General features: G+C 36.2%; 1 protein-coding gene across 1 annotated transcript in view; it reads right to left on the bottom strand.

The window, feature by feature from the left end:
• Window positions 1-222: 222 nt before the first annotated feature.
• LOC100371671 (putative ATP-dependent RNA helicase DDX41) overlaps window positions 223-15,767 on the bottom strand; it is a 27,129-nt gene continuing 11,584 nt past the window's right edge. Inside the window, exons 8-15 of the mRNA XM_085504265.1 lie at window positions 10,917-11,053; window positions 9,962-10,124; window positions 4,348-4,551; window positions 2,696-2,792; window positions 2,154-2,303; window positions 1,970-2,041; window positions 1,287-1,397; window positions 223-823 (exon numbers count right to left, since the gene is read on the bottom strand). Of these exons, the coding sequence (XP_085360391.1) occupies window positions 687-823; window positions 1,287-1,397; window positions 1,970-2,041; window positions 2,154-2,303; window positions 2,696-2,792; window positions 4,348-4,551; window positions 9,962-10,124; window positions 10,917-11,053 (1,071 nt within the window). The 3' untranslated portion in view covers window positions 223-686. The remainder of the gene's footprint in view (window positions 824-1,286; window positions 1,398-1,969; window positions 2,042-2,153; window positions 2,304-2,695; window positions 2,793-4,347; window positions 4,552-9,961; window positions 10,125-10,916; window positions 11,054-15,767) is intronic.

Raw genomic sequence — 15,767 nt, 5'->3', positions numbered from 1 at the left:
TCTCTATTAGAAGCATGTGTGCTAACTGTAAATATATGTGATATATTTTAATGAATTTTTGCTTTGTGTTTTGAAGATGTGCTTCTAATATAGTAAATACAGTATTCCTTATTTGTACTTCATGCATGCCTCTAATACCAAAAGCACACAGGAGTTCTTTCAAAGCTTTCTTTGATTTTTGTCAATACAGTGTCTATTCAGGAATTCAAGAACACAAGCATATAAAAAATCTGGTTTATTTAAAAGAGAAGCTTGTAAAGGAATCTTGTACAGTAATCTGTCAATCACATATTTTTAACATCACAACAGCGCCCTCAATGCCCATGTTTTGGTCTATGTCCATTTCCAACTTAACAGCGCTCTCAAGGTCCATGATTTGGTCTATGTCCACTTTCAAGATTATAACAGTGCCTTCAAGGTCCATAATTTGGTCTATGTCCATATAAATTTCACAGATATAGTCACGCGACACAGTATCAGCTATCGGGAATCGCTTTAAGTTAGAGTGACCAGTGATGAAAAACACAATAGTAAAAGTGAAATGTCCCCTTGCTGTAGCGTTCTGTATTATCAGTCTTATCGATTGCTACCAATCATCGCAGGACTGCTAGCGAGTGCAGCATCACATATTATCAACTACAGAAGCTTGTTACCACACTACTAGTATGTAGATATCATATCAGTTGTTACCAATCAGCAGCACTGTTGGCGAGGTAATCTTTTCGTCCAATATTACTTGCTTGTTTACTCTGCATTGCTTCCAATCGTGGACATTCAGTGATACGATGACCAAGACCACCACAAAATGAACAGCCTCTTTCCTCTGCACAGAGATAACAAATTATCAATTATGGTACTCAATAGTAAATACTGTAAAATACTTTAATTTCGCTTGGAATTAATTTTCACTATTTTCGCTGAAGGAATGATTCAGAGAAAATAAAATACTTTTTTTTCCCTATATTTTACATTCAACTTGTTAAAAATCAGTGAAAATAAATATCAAACAAAACACACAAAAACTCTTTTCAGAGAAAATTTATTCCAGCTAAAATAATGTATTTTACTGTAATTCAAATGATATGTGGTTTCATGGCCAGGCAAAAAAGTTCAATTTTCAAGTATAAAAAAACATCTTGTGAATAAAAATGAATTGATGCACATATGATCATGACATTTTATTTGTAATTGTTACTGATAACACTTGATGACCTGTGGCCATGATATGAAAAGACCCCCTAACAATGTTATTATAAAATTTATATTCATGACCAATTGACTCTTACCTCCCATATTAAGATAGTCTTCGTTATCTCTCTGTAACACCATTAACACATTGGGTACATTCTGTTTGGCTTCTAACAATAAATGCTTCAAGTCTAGTAACACAGACTCATCTACAGGAACAATACATATAAAATCAATATACTACTTTTCCAACTATTAGAATGCCATCAGTACAAAATACAGGAAATAAAATAAAATAAAATAAAATAAAATAATGTTACAGTAAACAGTAAATGTAATTTTTGGTTCATTTAAGCTTCTACATCTATTACAACAAATATAGTATTTCTCCAAAACTTATTTAACCTAATCTTAGGTGTAAATTCTTATTTTGTATCAATTATTGTAAAGCAAATTACAATTGCCATCACCATGGTGATAAACCAAGTCAATTAATGTAAAGCAAATTACAATTGTCATCACCATGGTGATAAACCAAGTCAATTAATGCAAAACAAATTACAATTGTCATCACCATGGTGATAAACCAAGTCAATTAATGCAAAACAAATTACAATTGTCATCACCATGGTGATGTGAAAATTCATATTCTGTTGTTGAGGAAGTAATGGGCATGAAGGAATGGACAGGTGTATCAACATTCTCATTTCTGCACTGTAATCTTTCAATGGTTGAGTTGTTGACATATTTACACACCAAATACTGTAATTTATATACTGACCACATGCTTTGTTGATGAACGTTGTAGCAATACCTGTTTTACCACATCGACCAGTACGTCCAATTCGATGAACTGCAAAACACAGATCACTGGTTAGATAAATATTTAAAAATACCAAATTCTTGAGATCATTAACATCCTGTGAAAAAATGTAAACAAATTGGGTGAATTGAATATAACTTACCGTAATTTTCTATGTCCTCGGGCATGTCGTAATTTATGACATGTTGAATATCTGGGAAATCTAAACCTTTTGATGCAACATCAGTAGCTACTAAGACATCTTTTATAGCTTTCCTGAACTGATCTATCGCTCTTGTACGTTCTTCTTGATCTGCAAGTATTGGATGGATACAAAGTTACACAACTATAGTAGAATAGAATAGAATAGAATAGAATAGAATAGAATAGAATAGAATAGAATAGAATAGAATAGAATAGAATAGAATAGAATAGGAGAGGATAGAATAGAATTACCATGGTTACGTTGGAATAGTATCGGTAATCGGTGACGATGAAAGAGAATGTAACATTGTATGAAGGTTAAAAACAAATCTTATGGCTTTCTCTCACAAAATCACTGTGGGTTGATAAACAAAACTTTTCACTGTTACAAAATTTTGACATACTCAAATGCATGAAAATGAATTCTTCGCAAAAAGCATTTTACACTGGTTAATTAGAGGGTAGCCCCTCCCCCTTCCTTAATCCATAGCACGTGTATACCTTTGCCTCCATGTATTGCGACAGCTTCCACTCCTTTTAACAACAAATACTCATGAATGTCATCAACATCAGATTTCTTTTCTGCAAATATCAGCACCTGAAATCCAATCAAATTTGAAGTTATTACAACATATTTTAAAAAATGCAGAAATTATAAAATAATTAATATATTTGCAGGTTTACACAGGATAATATTGACCTCAGAGATGGAATTGTGACAAGCTCAAATTTTGGACCACCAAAATCATTGATGTCATGCGATTATTAGAAAAACCTCATTAAAAGAAGCCATTTTCTAATCATTTTAAATCTTATTAAAACATTCTCAAGTTGTTGAATTTCAACCCATACCAAGACGTTATTAAATTATTTCAATTTGTTACTGTTACTTTTAATATCGTCATAACACCACAACTCGCATAATAATAAAATAGGATGGAGGGTGAGATATATGAGAAAAATAGATGTTTATTTCTTCTTCAGTCGATAATGTGAGAATCTTGTGCCAGTTATTCCAAAGACTATTCAAATAGTTGAATACAAAGTCATAACACAAATACCACAAAGTATGCACAAAGGCTATCAACAGTTTTATGACTTTTTATTGGATAATCTTATACACACAGTAACAATGTTTACATTCCAGAGTTTTATAAGAGTTACTTTTCTATATATTTGTTTTCAATTTGCTTTTCTCCAAATTATCTTATAAATGGTATTGGTGGGTTTCATTTTTTTTAGGTTTTGTTGTTTGTTTTGGCAATAAAGCTTTCACATTGGTATACTCTCTTTACATATGGTAGTAAACACTTAAAGTTGGGTTTCATGTCATTCATTTTATAATGATAAATATGTTTTCGTGTTAGTAGACCAATAAAATTTACTATCAGTGATTCATCTGAATCTGGGAGTATCATACATATTCTACTTGGTGGATTTATCAATTTAAACAACAGATCTCTTCAGAGGGCAACTGTATATTCACATTTATAGAAAAGATGTTCAATGCTTTCAGGGTTTTCATGACAAGAGTAGCAAGTTTGATATGAATATGAACTTCTTATTTGAATATTCCACCTTCTAAAAAAAGGTAGAATACAAATACCCCAATACAGGGCACATTACTGTAAAAATATTGCATACTGACAGTTACTGCATCAGTGTTCTAATGTATTTTTGAGCACAAGAAATTATTATGCTAATGAAGCTATTGTTTAAAATTAGTCTATTATTATGTAAATTAGACATACTGTCATACAAATGATAGCTATGTGAAAATAGCCAGTGAAAATACTTTTTTTCATATATTGTGAAATACTTTATTTTAGCTGGAATTTATTTTCGCTGAAAAGACTTATTGGGTGTTTTGTATGGAATTTATTTGTACTTATGCCTAACGAGTTGAACGTAAAAAGGGTAAATTCGCTGGATTGCATTTTCACTGAATCATTCCTTCAGCGAAAATAGGGAAAATTAATTTCAAGCGAAAATAAAGTATTTCACAGTGTTTTACTTTCAACTCATCTCAAATCAGTGAAAATAAACTTCATTCAAAAAACAGCCAAAATACCTTTTCAGCAAAAATTTATTCCAGCTAAAATAAAGTATTTCACAATACCTACGAAGAACACCGAAAATATGTAATAACTTACAGGTGGTTGAGTTTTCTGTAAACATTCCAAGAGATAAACCATCTTGGCTTCTTGCTTTACATACTCCACTTCTTGCAGTACGTCCAAACTAGCAGCACCTGCCCGTCCAACGTTCACTGTGATGGGCTTGACTAAGGCACTCCTTGCAAAGTTCTGTATCTTCTTAGGCATAGTAGCACTGAATAATAGAGTTTGACGCTGACCCTAGAAATTAGAATAGTTAAAATATTCTTATTGTGAACACATGTGCCACCCATTTTTTAATTGCAGATATAACAGAATGTAGTAAAAAGATGGAGAAAATGAATGAATATTGGATGGCAAACAGTGAGAAGGAACAAGCTAATGAAATTAAGGAAATGAAAGAATACATGGAATATAACGAAATTAACCATACTAAACAGATTAAAGAAATGATAGATGCTAACTCTCTACTGATGAAAGAGAACATTGACTTGACAGCAAACAATAAAATGCTGGCTAGTCAAGTTAAGAAATTAGAGGAGAAGTATGATAACTTGGAAACAATAGTACAAGGAATGGATACTGGCTTTCAACCTGTTAAGAAGACTTCTACAGCAAGTCAATGTGATCCACATAAGCCAAGTGTAAAGAATCAAGTTGGTGAAAAACATAATACACATACTACAGAATCAGCTACCAGAGATTTGGACACCAAAGGAAGAAGAAATGTTAAAAATGACATACAAATAAAGCCAAGTAACAGTGGTAAAAAAGATGAATCTGCTAAACAGTCCAATAAAATAGTACTGATTGGCGACTCATTATTAAAACATATTAATGAAGAACAATTATCTAGAAATCGAGTAGAGAAAGTACGCTCATCAACCTTAGCTGATGCAACTAACCACATCAATGCAATGTCATTAAAAGATGTTGATAAAATAATACTCCATGTTGGTAGCAATGACATTGCTAACAATAGAAAAAGTGAGGATGTTGCTGAAGATATTATGAACTTGGCTCAACAAACTAAGTCTAACATGAAACCAGCCAATAAAGTCATCATATCAGGTATACTACCTAGAGGTAATACTGACATGAATAAGAAGATAAAAGAAGTTAACCTCAAAGTTAAGTCATATGTAGACAACCAAGATGGTATAGTGTTTGTTGACCACAAGAAACTATATGGTGCTAAGAAATATTACCATGTGGACAATGTACACCTCAATGATATTGGCACTAAAGTACTTGCATCTAATATAATAAATGCAATGAGAAATAAACCAAGAGCAGAAAACAGACTCTCAAGTGATAGACAACAAAGATATAATACAAAGAGACAAATAACTCAAAACTGTAGTACCGGTAGTACTAGCCACCATAACAACAACAAAAGACAAACAACCAGAAATACATCTGATAACAGCAATAAGGACAATAAAGAAATGGAAATTACCACTACCAGTCCTAATACAAACAGCAACATAGCTGAAAACCATGAGTACACTCCAATGTACCACATGCCTACACCTGACTGGTATCAACATGGGATTCACTTGTCATCGCAACAACCACCACTACCTATGCCTATGATACCAAAGTATTTTCCTTCTGCACCATACTCGTATCCTCCTTGGGGATATAGTGGATAAGTAATGAACAGATTCAAGCAACAACTGAAAGTTGCTTCTTGGAATGTACACGGTTTGAAATCTTGTATTAATGATAATCTTTTTATTGATTTTGTTAGAAACCATGATATTATATGTTTATTAGAAACATGGTTAGACAGTAGTGTTAAGATTAGCGTACCAGATAATTATTTGTATTTTAGATTAGACAGGCAGAAGAATAAAAATGCTAGGAAATCCTCTGGAGGTATAGTAATTCTATTTAAATCTACATTTAAGGAAGGTTTAAGTAAAATTACAAGCAAATGTAAGGAGTCCCTTTGGATTAAATTGCATAAAGAATTCTTTGGTTTAGATAAAGATTTATACTTATGTAGTGTATATATCCCACCATTGGGATCATCATATTATCTCAACAAAAATATTTCTGGTGAAGATATATTCGATATCATCACGGATGAAACTTTGCAGTTTTCAAATTATGGAAATGTGTGCATTCTGGGCGACTTGAATTCCAGAACAGCAGGACAAAAAGATACTATGCAAGAAGAAAAAGATGCAGCTATACCATACATAGAACTCAATAATGACATTAGACAAACTATGGACAAGGTGAATAATAAATATGGCCAGTATTTATGTAGTCACTGTATAACAACAGATATGATAATTGGCAATGGTAGAATAGTAGGAGATTTATCTGGTAAAGTTACATGTTACCAGTACAATGGTGTAAGCCAGGTAGACTATTTTATTGTTCAAAAGATCTTCTTATCACAGATTAGATATTTTAGAGTTAACCAGTTAAACCACCTATCAGATCATTGTTCAATAACAGTTTCAATTAATGCCAATTATGTTACTAACAAGGACATTGACATCTCATTGTTTCCTTACAAAAAATATATCTGGAACAATTCTTCAAAATCAAGCTTCATTTCGCAACTAAATTCCCAAGAAACTACTAGTAAAATTAAACATTTTCTGGGAACTAACTTTGAACACAAAGACAGTGATAGCTTGGTATTAGAGTTCAATGACATAATTCATTCTGCTGCAGACAAATCTATGAAATTTGTCAAAATTAAGAATTCTAATAAAAATACAAAAAGAAATACTAAGCATAAATGGTTTGACAGTGACTTGGAAACTATCCGAAAGAACCTGAAAAACATTTCAAAGAAAGTTGACAAATTCCCATTTGATGTAACACTGAGAATGGAAAGACAAAAACTGAACAAGCTTTATAGAAAGCAAATCAAATTCAAAAAATGTAAATTCAAACAAAAACTGTTGAACAATTTATTAAGTATGGAGAAATATAATCCGGCACATTTTTGGCAAACCATTAAACAAATTAAAGAATTTAACAACTGTGATGGTAAACAAAGTTCACCTTCAGTTTCTGCAGCAGAATGGATTAATCATTTCTCTTCCCTCTATAACGTAAAGTCTGGAACTTCTGACAAAGCTACTGAGTTAGAAGTACAGACAGCACTAGAGGAGAGCATCACTAAACTAAGTGGTAACCCTGATCTTGATAAAAAGATTACCATTAAAGAGATTAATGGTGCTATTCACAAACTAAAAACTGGAAAGTCATCTGGTCCTGATGCTATAACCAACGAGATGTTCAAATACTCCACGCCATCACTTATACTTTGTATTAACAAACTTTTCAATCAAATCTTATCAAGTGGAAGATTTCCAACTGAGTGGAACACTAGTTATCTAGTACCACTGCATAAAGCTGGGGATATTACAGATGTTAACAACTATAGAGGAATTGCCTTATCAAATTCCATTTCAAAACTTTTTAATATTATTCTTAACAATAGGCTACAATTGTATTTGGACAACCAAAACTATATTCAAAATGAGCAATTCGGTTTTCGAAAGAACCATCGTACAACTGACAGTATTTTCATATTAAAATCACTCATTAATAAATATATCAATAAGGGGAATAAAGCCTATCTATATGCTTGTTTTGTTGACCTGCGAAAGGCTTTTGACAGTGTTTGGCGGGAAGGCATGTTGTTTAAATTACTGAAAGCAGGAGTCGGGGGTAAATTTTTCCACTTGATAAGATCAATGTACTCTACCACAAAATATGCAATCAAAACAACACATGGTTGCACTGATAGATTTCTATCATCAACTGGTGTAAAACAGGGGTGCAATCTAAGCCCACTCCTGTTTAACATTTTTATTAATGATCTTTCTAAAAATATTTATTCAAATCCTGTGAATCTGGAAGGTGTATCAATCAATTCATTACTCTTTGCTGATGATGTTGTGATACTCTCAGATACAAGTGCAGGAATGCAAAATAGTCTTGATAAACTTGAACAGTACTGCAAAAAGTGGAAACTTCAAGTCAATATCAATAAGACAAAAATTATTGTATTTAATAAATTAGGTAGGCTAATTGAAATGGATTTCTACCTAAATGATAACAAAATCCAAGTAGTTACATCATATAACTATCTTGGAATCATTTTTCAAAGTAATGGTAATTTTAAACTTGCCATTGAAAATCTGGTGATGAAAGCACAACGTGCATTAGGTATTCTTAGGCAAACTATCACTTTACATAACCAAACTCTTTCTATTAGTAATGCTTTACAGCTTTTTAAAAGTACAGTCTTACCGATCCTAATGTATGGCTCAGAAATTTGGGGGGCTTTTACCTTCAAGATTTACAAATCTAAACAGGATGATCAAATTGATACAAAAAGATTTGTTAATAATCTCTTTAATGACAGATCACAATTTGAGCAACTTCACATTAAGTTCTGTAAGAGTGTATTAGGAGTGCACAGGCGTTCAAGTAATATTGCTTCTAGAGCTGAACTTGGAAGTTATCCTGTTATTACTGAAATATGTGCACAATTATTTAAATACAAGAAAAGAATTGAAAACAACACCAGCAATTGCAGTCACTTAGTACATTGTGCTTACATCTCAGAAACCAAAATCAAAGGTAATACATGGGCAACATTTGTAAATAAATTACAGGAGATAACTAAAACTGGTGATGCTGATGACAATACTCTGCTTAAGTCAAAATTAAAAGAAATCTATGTTGAAAAAGTTTGGCTACCAACAGTCCAGACAACCCAAAACAATAAATTACGTACATACACTCAGTTCAAACCTACATATAAATTTGAACCATATTTGAATCAAGTAAAAAATGCACAACATAGAACCAGCTTCACCAAATTTAGGATATCTGCACATACCCTACCAATTGAAAAACTTAGATATCAAGGGATACCTCCAGAGGAAAGAAAGTGCCAACTTTGTAACAATGGGGCTATTGGCAATGAAATCCATGCACTTTTAGACTGCAACCATACTGGAATAACAAATGCTCGTACTCAATTTCTGAATGTAGTTAGCATTTATAATGAAAGTATCCTTAAACTATCAAAACAACAAATGTTTACAAAAATTTTAAGTTCGAGAGATGGGTTCATTGCCAATAGTGCTAGCAAATTTATTGACAGCATACTATTTTACTAGAAGTAATTTTACTTAGACTTTAGTTATTTATGTATTTTCTTTGTCTCGTGTGTGTACTTGTGTTTTATTATATTTAATGTCTTTTGACCACAGATAATGTAACAAAATATATTATTTAGTGTCAAATAAAATATACTATACTATACTATACTATACTATACTATACTATACTATAACATTTTCTTGTGTGAAAAGGCAAGCATAATTTATTGTTAAAATCGTTGACTGTGATAAATTTGTTATTCTATTTATTAGGTTTTATGCCTGTGAATAACATGAAGGTAAGATATAGATGGAACAGCAATACACTAATATGTAAATTATATTGAATAGCAATGTGTTCGCAACTCTGATTGCTTGAGCAGAGATGCATGATACATGTATGTAAATCAGATGCTAATAATTCAGTTTTCCATGACTATGATTGGCAAAACAGCATCACATGACATGTAAACAGAACCTCATTGGACAATTCATATATTAACCTTAAAGTAAGTGAGAATAGTCCTAATGTCTTCTTCAAAGCCCATATCAATCATTCTATCTGCTTCATCTAGGCACATGAAGCGACAAACATCTAACGAAAAACATTTTTTATTCAACATATCCATTAATCTTCCCGGCGTAGCAACAACGATATGAACTCCCCTGAAATAAACAAATATTAAAATTGCTTTTAAAATTTTGCAACATAATGTGACAACCTTGTTTCATACACTTTCTATGAGCGAGTTTGGTTTTAGAATTAAAAGATCATGAAATCTAATTCACATATAGAAAATGTGTTGAGTGCTCGAACATGTCAGAGTTTCTAGATATTCAAATGTTACTTTTTCTGGCCGATCTATACACTTCCTGCTTTCAAACTTGGCTGATTATTTTATGTTATAAAAGTTGTGATTTATTGTTTTACAATATGTCCTGCACCGTCAGATATGTCCGTTTGCTGTCTCAAGCTCCATCCCCAGGAATGTTTCATGTTATTTCTGTCATGTTAAAATAGGGATTGTGGATAAATAAATGTGTGCAACAAATGTAATCTTTTTGTTTAGAGGAGGGAGACAAAGGTGATTTCATAGACTTTGTGCAAAGGTCCACACAGAGTTGTTTTTAATGTTTGTTCCCAGTTTTTTGCAACTTTCTTGTATAGAGAGGTGAGAATGAGGCTATATTATAAAGATTATATTTGCTGGATGTACCGGATTCGGCTGATACCCTGCCCATGGGCGGTGTTTCAAATAATCTGGTACAATTCAATTAGCAATGGCTCCTTAGAACAGCTAGCCAGACATTGTCACACATTTGTAGTTAATTGAATTCCTTTGACTAGGTGTTCCTTGAGATGTTATCTGAAAACCCAGTCATGTACGTACAAATTCACAAGAACTAACTATGCATTGAGTTGAGTTAGTGGCAAAGCTGATACATTAAGTTGATTACCTTTTCATGCATTCCACTTGTTCTTTGACAGACACCCCGCCTATACATAACATAGTTCTTAACTCAGGCTGACCCTCAGCTTGTACGCATCTTGAAAAATGTAGGATTACTTCATGTGTTTGTCGCGCCAACTCTCTCTGTAAAATCAACAACAATATGTGTTTCTGGGTTACTTTCGGTATTCCAAATAGAACTTTCCAATGTACTCTCACTTCTAATCTTAACTTCAACCTCAGACTAGTCTGAGCTTCAACTCAATCCCTATGCTCTATTGCCCACTCAAATTAATTGTATATGCCCCACTTGAGGACAACTACTGTTATCTAGGGGCATATGCAACTGAATTTCCCCACAGATAAGTGCAACTTCAAGTTGACCTAATACAACATGAGGTTGTGGTAAGGTGACCTAATACAACACGAGGTTGTGGCAAGGTGACCTAATACAACACGAGGTTGTGGCAAGGTGACCTAATACAACACAAGGCTGTGGTAAGGTGACCTAATACAACATGAGGTTGTGGCAAGGTGACCTAATACAACACAAGGATGTGGCAAGGTGACCTAATACAACACGAGGTTGTGGCAAGGTGACCTAATACAACACCAGGTTGTGGCAAGGTGACCTAATACAACACGAGGTTGTGGCAAGGTGACCTAATACAACACAAGGTTGTGGCAAGGTGACCTAATACAACACAGGGTTGTGGTAAGGTGACCTAATACAACATGAGGTTGTGGCAAGGTGACCTAATACAACATGAGGTTGTGGCAAGGTGACCTAATACAACACGAGGTTGTGGCAAGGTGACCTAATACAACACGAGGTTGTGGCAAGGTGACCTAATACAACACGAGGTTGTGGTAAGGTGACCTAATACAACACGAGGTTGTGGTAAGGTGACCTAATACAACACAAGGTTGTGGTAAGGTGACCTAATACAACACGAGGTTGTGGCAAGGTGACCTAATACAACACGAGGTTGTGGCAAGGTGACCTAATACAACACGAGGTTGTGGCAAGGTGACCTAATACAACACAAGGTTGTGGCAAGGTGACCTAATACAACACGAGGTTGTGGCAAGGTGACCTAATACAACACGAGGTTGTGGCAAGGTGACCTAATACAACACGAGGTTGTGGTAAGGTGACCTAATACAACACGAGGTTGTGGTAAGGTGACCTAATACAACACAAGGTTGTGGTAAGGTGACCTAATACAACACAAGGTTGTGGTAAGGTGATCTAATACAACACAGGGTTGTGGTAAGGTAACCTAATACAACATGGGGTTGTGGTAAGGTGACCTAATACAACATGGGGTTGTGGTAAGGTGACCTAATACAATACGGGGTTGTGGTAAGGTGACGTAATACAACATGGGGTTGTGGTAATCTGTGGTAAGGTGACGTAATACAACACTGGGTTGTGGTAAGGTGACCTAATACAACATGGGGTTGTGGTAAGGTGACCTAATACAACATGGTGTTGTGGTAAGGTGACCTAATACAACATGGGGTTGTGGTAAGGAGACCTAATACAACACAGGGTTGTGGTAAGGTGACCTAATACAACACAGGGTTGTGGTAAGGTGACCTAATACAACACAGGGTTGTGGTAAGGTGCCCTAATACAACATTGGTGTTGTGGTAAGGTGACCTAATACAACACGGGGTTGGGGTAAGGTGATCTAATACAACACGGGGTTGAGGTAAGGAGACCTAATACAAAATGCGGTTGTGGTAAGGTGACGTAATACAACATGGGGTTGTGGTAAGGTGACCTAATACAACACGAGGTTGTGGCAAGGTGACCTAATACAACACGAGGTTGTGGCAAGGTGATCTAATACAACACGAGGTTGTGGTAAGGTGACCTAATACAACACGAGGTTGTGGTAAGGTGACCTAATACAACACGAGGTTGTGGTAAGGTGACCTAATACAACACGAGGTTGTGGTAAGGTGACCTAATACAACACGAGGTTGTGGTAAGGTGACCTAATACAACACGAGGTTGTGGCAAGGTGACCTAATACAACACGAGGTTGTGGTAAGGTGACCTAATACAACACGAGGTTGTGGTAAGGTGACCTAATACAACACAAGGTTGTGGTAAGGTGACCTAATACAACATGAGGTTGTGGTAAGGTGACCTAATACAACACGAGGTTGTGGTAAGGTGACCTAATACAACGTGGGGTTGTGGTAATCTGTTGAAGGTGACCTAATACAACATGGGGTTGTGGCAAGGTGACCTAATACAACACGAGGTTGTGGCAAGGTGACCTAATACAACACGAGGTTGTGGCAAGGTGACCTAATACAACACGAGGTTGTGGCAAGGTGACCTAATACAACACGAGGTTGTGGCAAGGTGACCTAATACAACACGAGGTTGTGGCAAGGTGACCTAATACAACACGAGGTTGTGGTAAGGTGACCTAATACAACACGAGGTTGTGGTAAGGTGACCTAATACAACACGAGGTTGTGGTAAGGTGACCTAATACAACACGGGGTTGTGGTAAGGTGACCTAATACAACACGGGGTTGTGGTAAGGTGACCTAATACAACATGGGGTTGTGGTAAGGTGACCAAATACAACACAGGGTTGTGGTAAGGTGACCAAATACAACACAGGGTTGTGGTAAGGTGACCAAATACAACACAGGGTTGTGGTAAGGAGACCAAATACAACATGGGGTTGCGGTAAGGTGACCTAATACAACATGGTGTTGTGGTAAAGAGACCAAATACAACATGGGGTTGTGGTAAGGTGACCTAATACAACACAGGGTTGTGGTAAGGTGACCTAATACAACACGGGGTTGAGGTAAGGTGACCTAATACAACACAATGTTGTGGTAAGGTGACCTAATACAACATGGGGTTGTGGTAAGGTGACCTAATACAACATGGGGTTGTGGTAAGGTGACCTAATACAACACAGGGTTGTGGTAAGGTGACCAAATACAACACAGGCTTGTGGTAAGGTGACCTAATACAACATGGGGTTGTGGTAAGGTGACCAAATACAACACAGGGTTGGGGTAAGGTGACCTAATACAACACAGGGTTGAGGTAAGGAGACCTAATACAACATGCGGTTGTGGTAAGGTGACCTAATACAACATGGGGTTGTGGTAAGGAGACGTAAAACAACATATGGTTGTGGTAAGGTGACCTAATACAACATGGGGTTGTGGTAAGGTGACCTAATACAACATGGGGTTGTGGTAAGGTGACCTAATACAACACAGGGTTGTGGTAAGGTGACCTAATACAACATGGGGTTGTGGTAAGGAGACCTAATACAACACAGGGTTGTGGTAAGGTGGTCTAATACAACATGGGGTTGTGGTAAGGTGACCTAATACAACATGGGATTGTGGTAAGGTGACCTAATACAACACAGGGTTGTGGTAAGGTGACCTAATACAACATGGGGTTGTGGTAAGGAGACCTAATACAACACAGGGTTGTGGTAAGGTGACCTAATACAACATGGGGTTGTGGTAAGGAGACCTAATACAACACAGGGTTGTGGTAAGGTGACCTAATACAACATGGGGTTGTGGTAAGGTGCCCTAATACAACATGGGGTTGTGGTAAGGTGACCTAATACAACACGGGGTTGGGGTAAGGTGACCTAATACAACACAGGGTTGAGGTAAGGAGACCTAATACAAAATGCGGTTGTGGTAAGGTGACGTAATACAACACGAGGTTGTGGCAAGGTGACCTAATACAACACGAGGTTGTGGCAAGGTGACCTAATACAACACGAGGTTGTGGTAAGGTGACCTAATACAACACGAGGTTGTGGTAAGGTGACCTAATACAACACGAGGTTGTGGTAAGGTGACCTAATACAACACGAGGTTGTGGTAAGGTGACCTAATACAACACGAGGTTGTGGTAAGGTGACCTAATACAACACGAGGTTGTGGTAAGGTGACCTAATACAACGTGGGGTTGTGGTAAGGTGACCTAATACAACACAGGGTTGTGGTAAGGTGACCAAATACAACACAGGGTTGTGGTAAGGAGACCAAATACAACACGGGGTTGTGGTAAGGTGACCTAATACAACACGAGGTTGTGGTAAGGTGACCTAATACAACATGGGGTTGTGGTAAGGTGACCTAATACAACACAGGGTTGTGGTAAGGTGACCAAATACAACACAGGGTTGTGGTAAGGTGACCAAATACAACACAGGGTTGTGGTAAGGAGACCAAATACAACATGGGGTTGCGGTAAGGTGACCTAATACAACATGGTGTTGTGGTAAAGAGACCAAATACAACATGGGGTTGTGGTAAGGTGACCTAATACAACACAGGGTTGTGGTAAGGTGACCTAATACAACACGGGGTTGAGGTAAGGTGACCTAATACAACACAATGTTGTGGTAAGGTGACCTAATACAACATGGGGTTGTGGTAAGGTGACCTAATACAACACAGGGTTGTGGTAAGGTGACCAAATACAACACAGGGTTGTGGTAAGGTGACCTAATACAACACAGGGTTGTGGTAAGGTGACCAAATACAACAGGGTTGTGGTAAGGTGACCTAATACAACATGGGGTTGTGGTAAGGTGACCAAATACAACACAGGGTTGGGGTAAGGTGACCTAATACAACACAGGGTTGAGGTAAGGAGACCTAATACAACATGCGGTTGTGGTAAGGTGACCTAATACAACATGGGGTTGTGGTAAGGAGACGTAAAACAACATATGGTTGTGGTAAGGTGACCTAATACAACATGGGGTTGTGGTAAGGTGACCTAATACAACATGGGGTTGTGGTAAGGTGACCTAATACAACACAGGGTTGTGGT

Source organism: Saccoglossus kowalevskii, chromosome 10 (genome assembly GCF_978046115.1).
Source record: "Saccoglossus kowalevskii chromosome 10, keSacKowa6.1, whole genome shotgun sequence".
Taxonomy (NCBI): Eukaryota; Metazoa; Hemichordata; class Enteropneusta; family Harrimaniidae; genus Saccoglossus; species Saccoglossus kowalevskii.
Note: the sequence above shows the minus strand (reverse complement) of the source record. Positions and strands in the feature narration are given on the sequence as shown.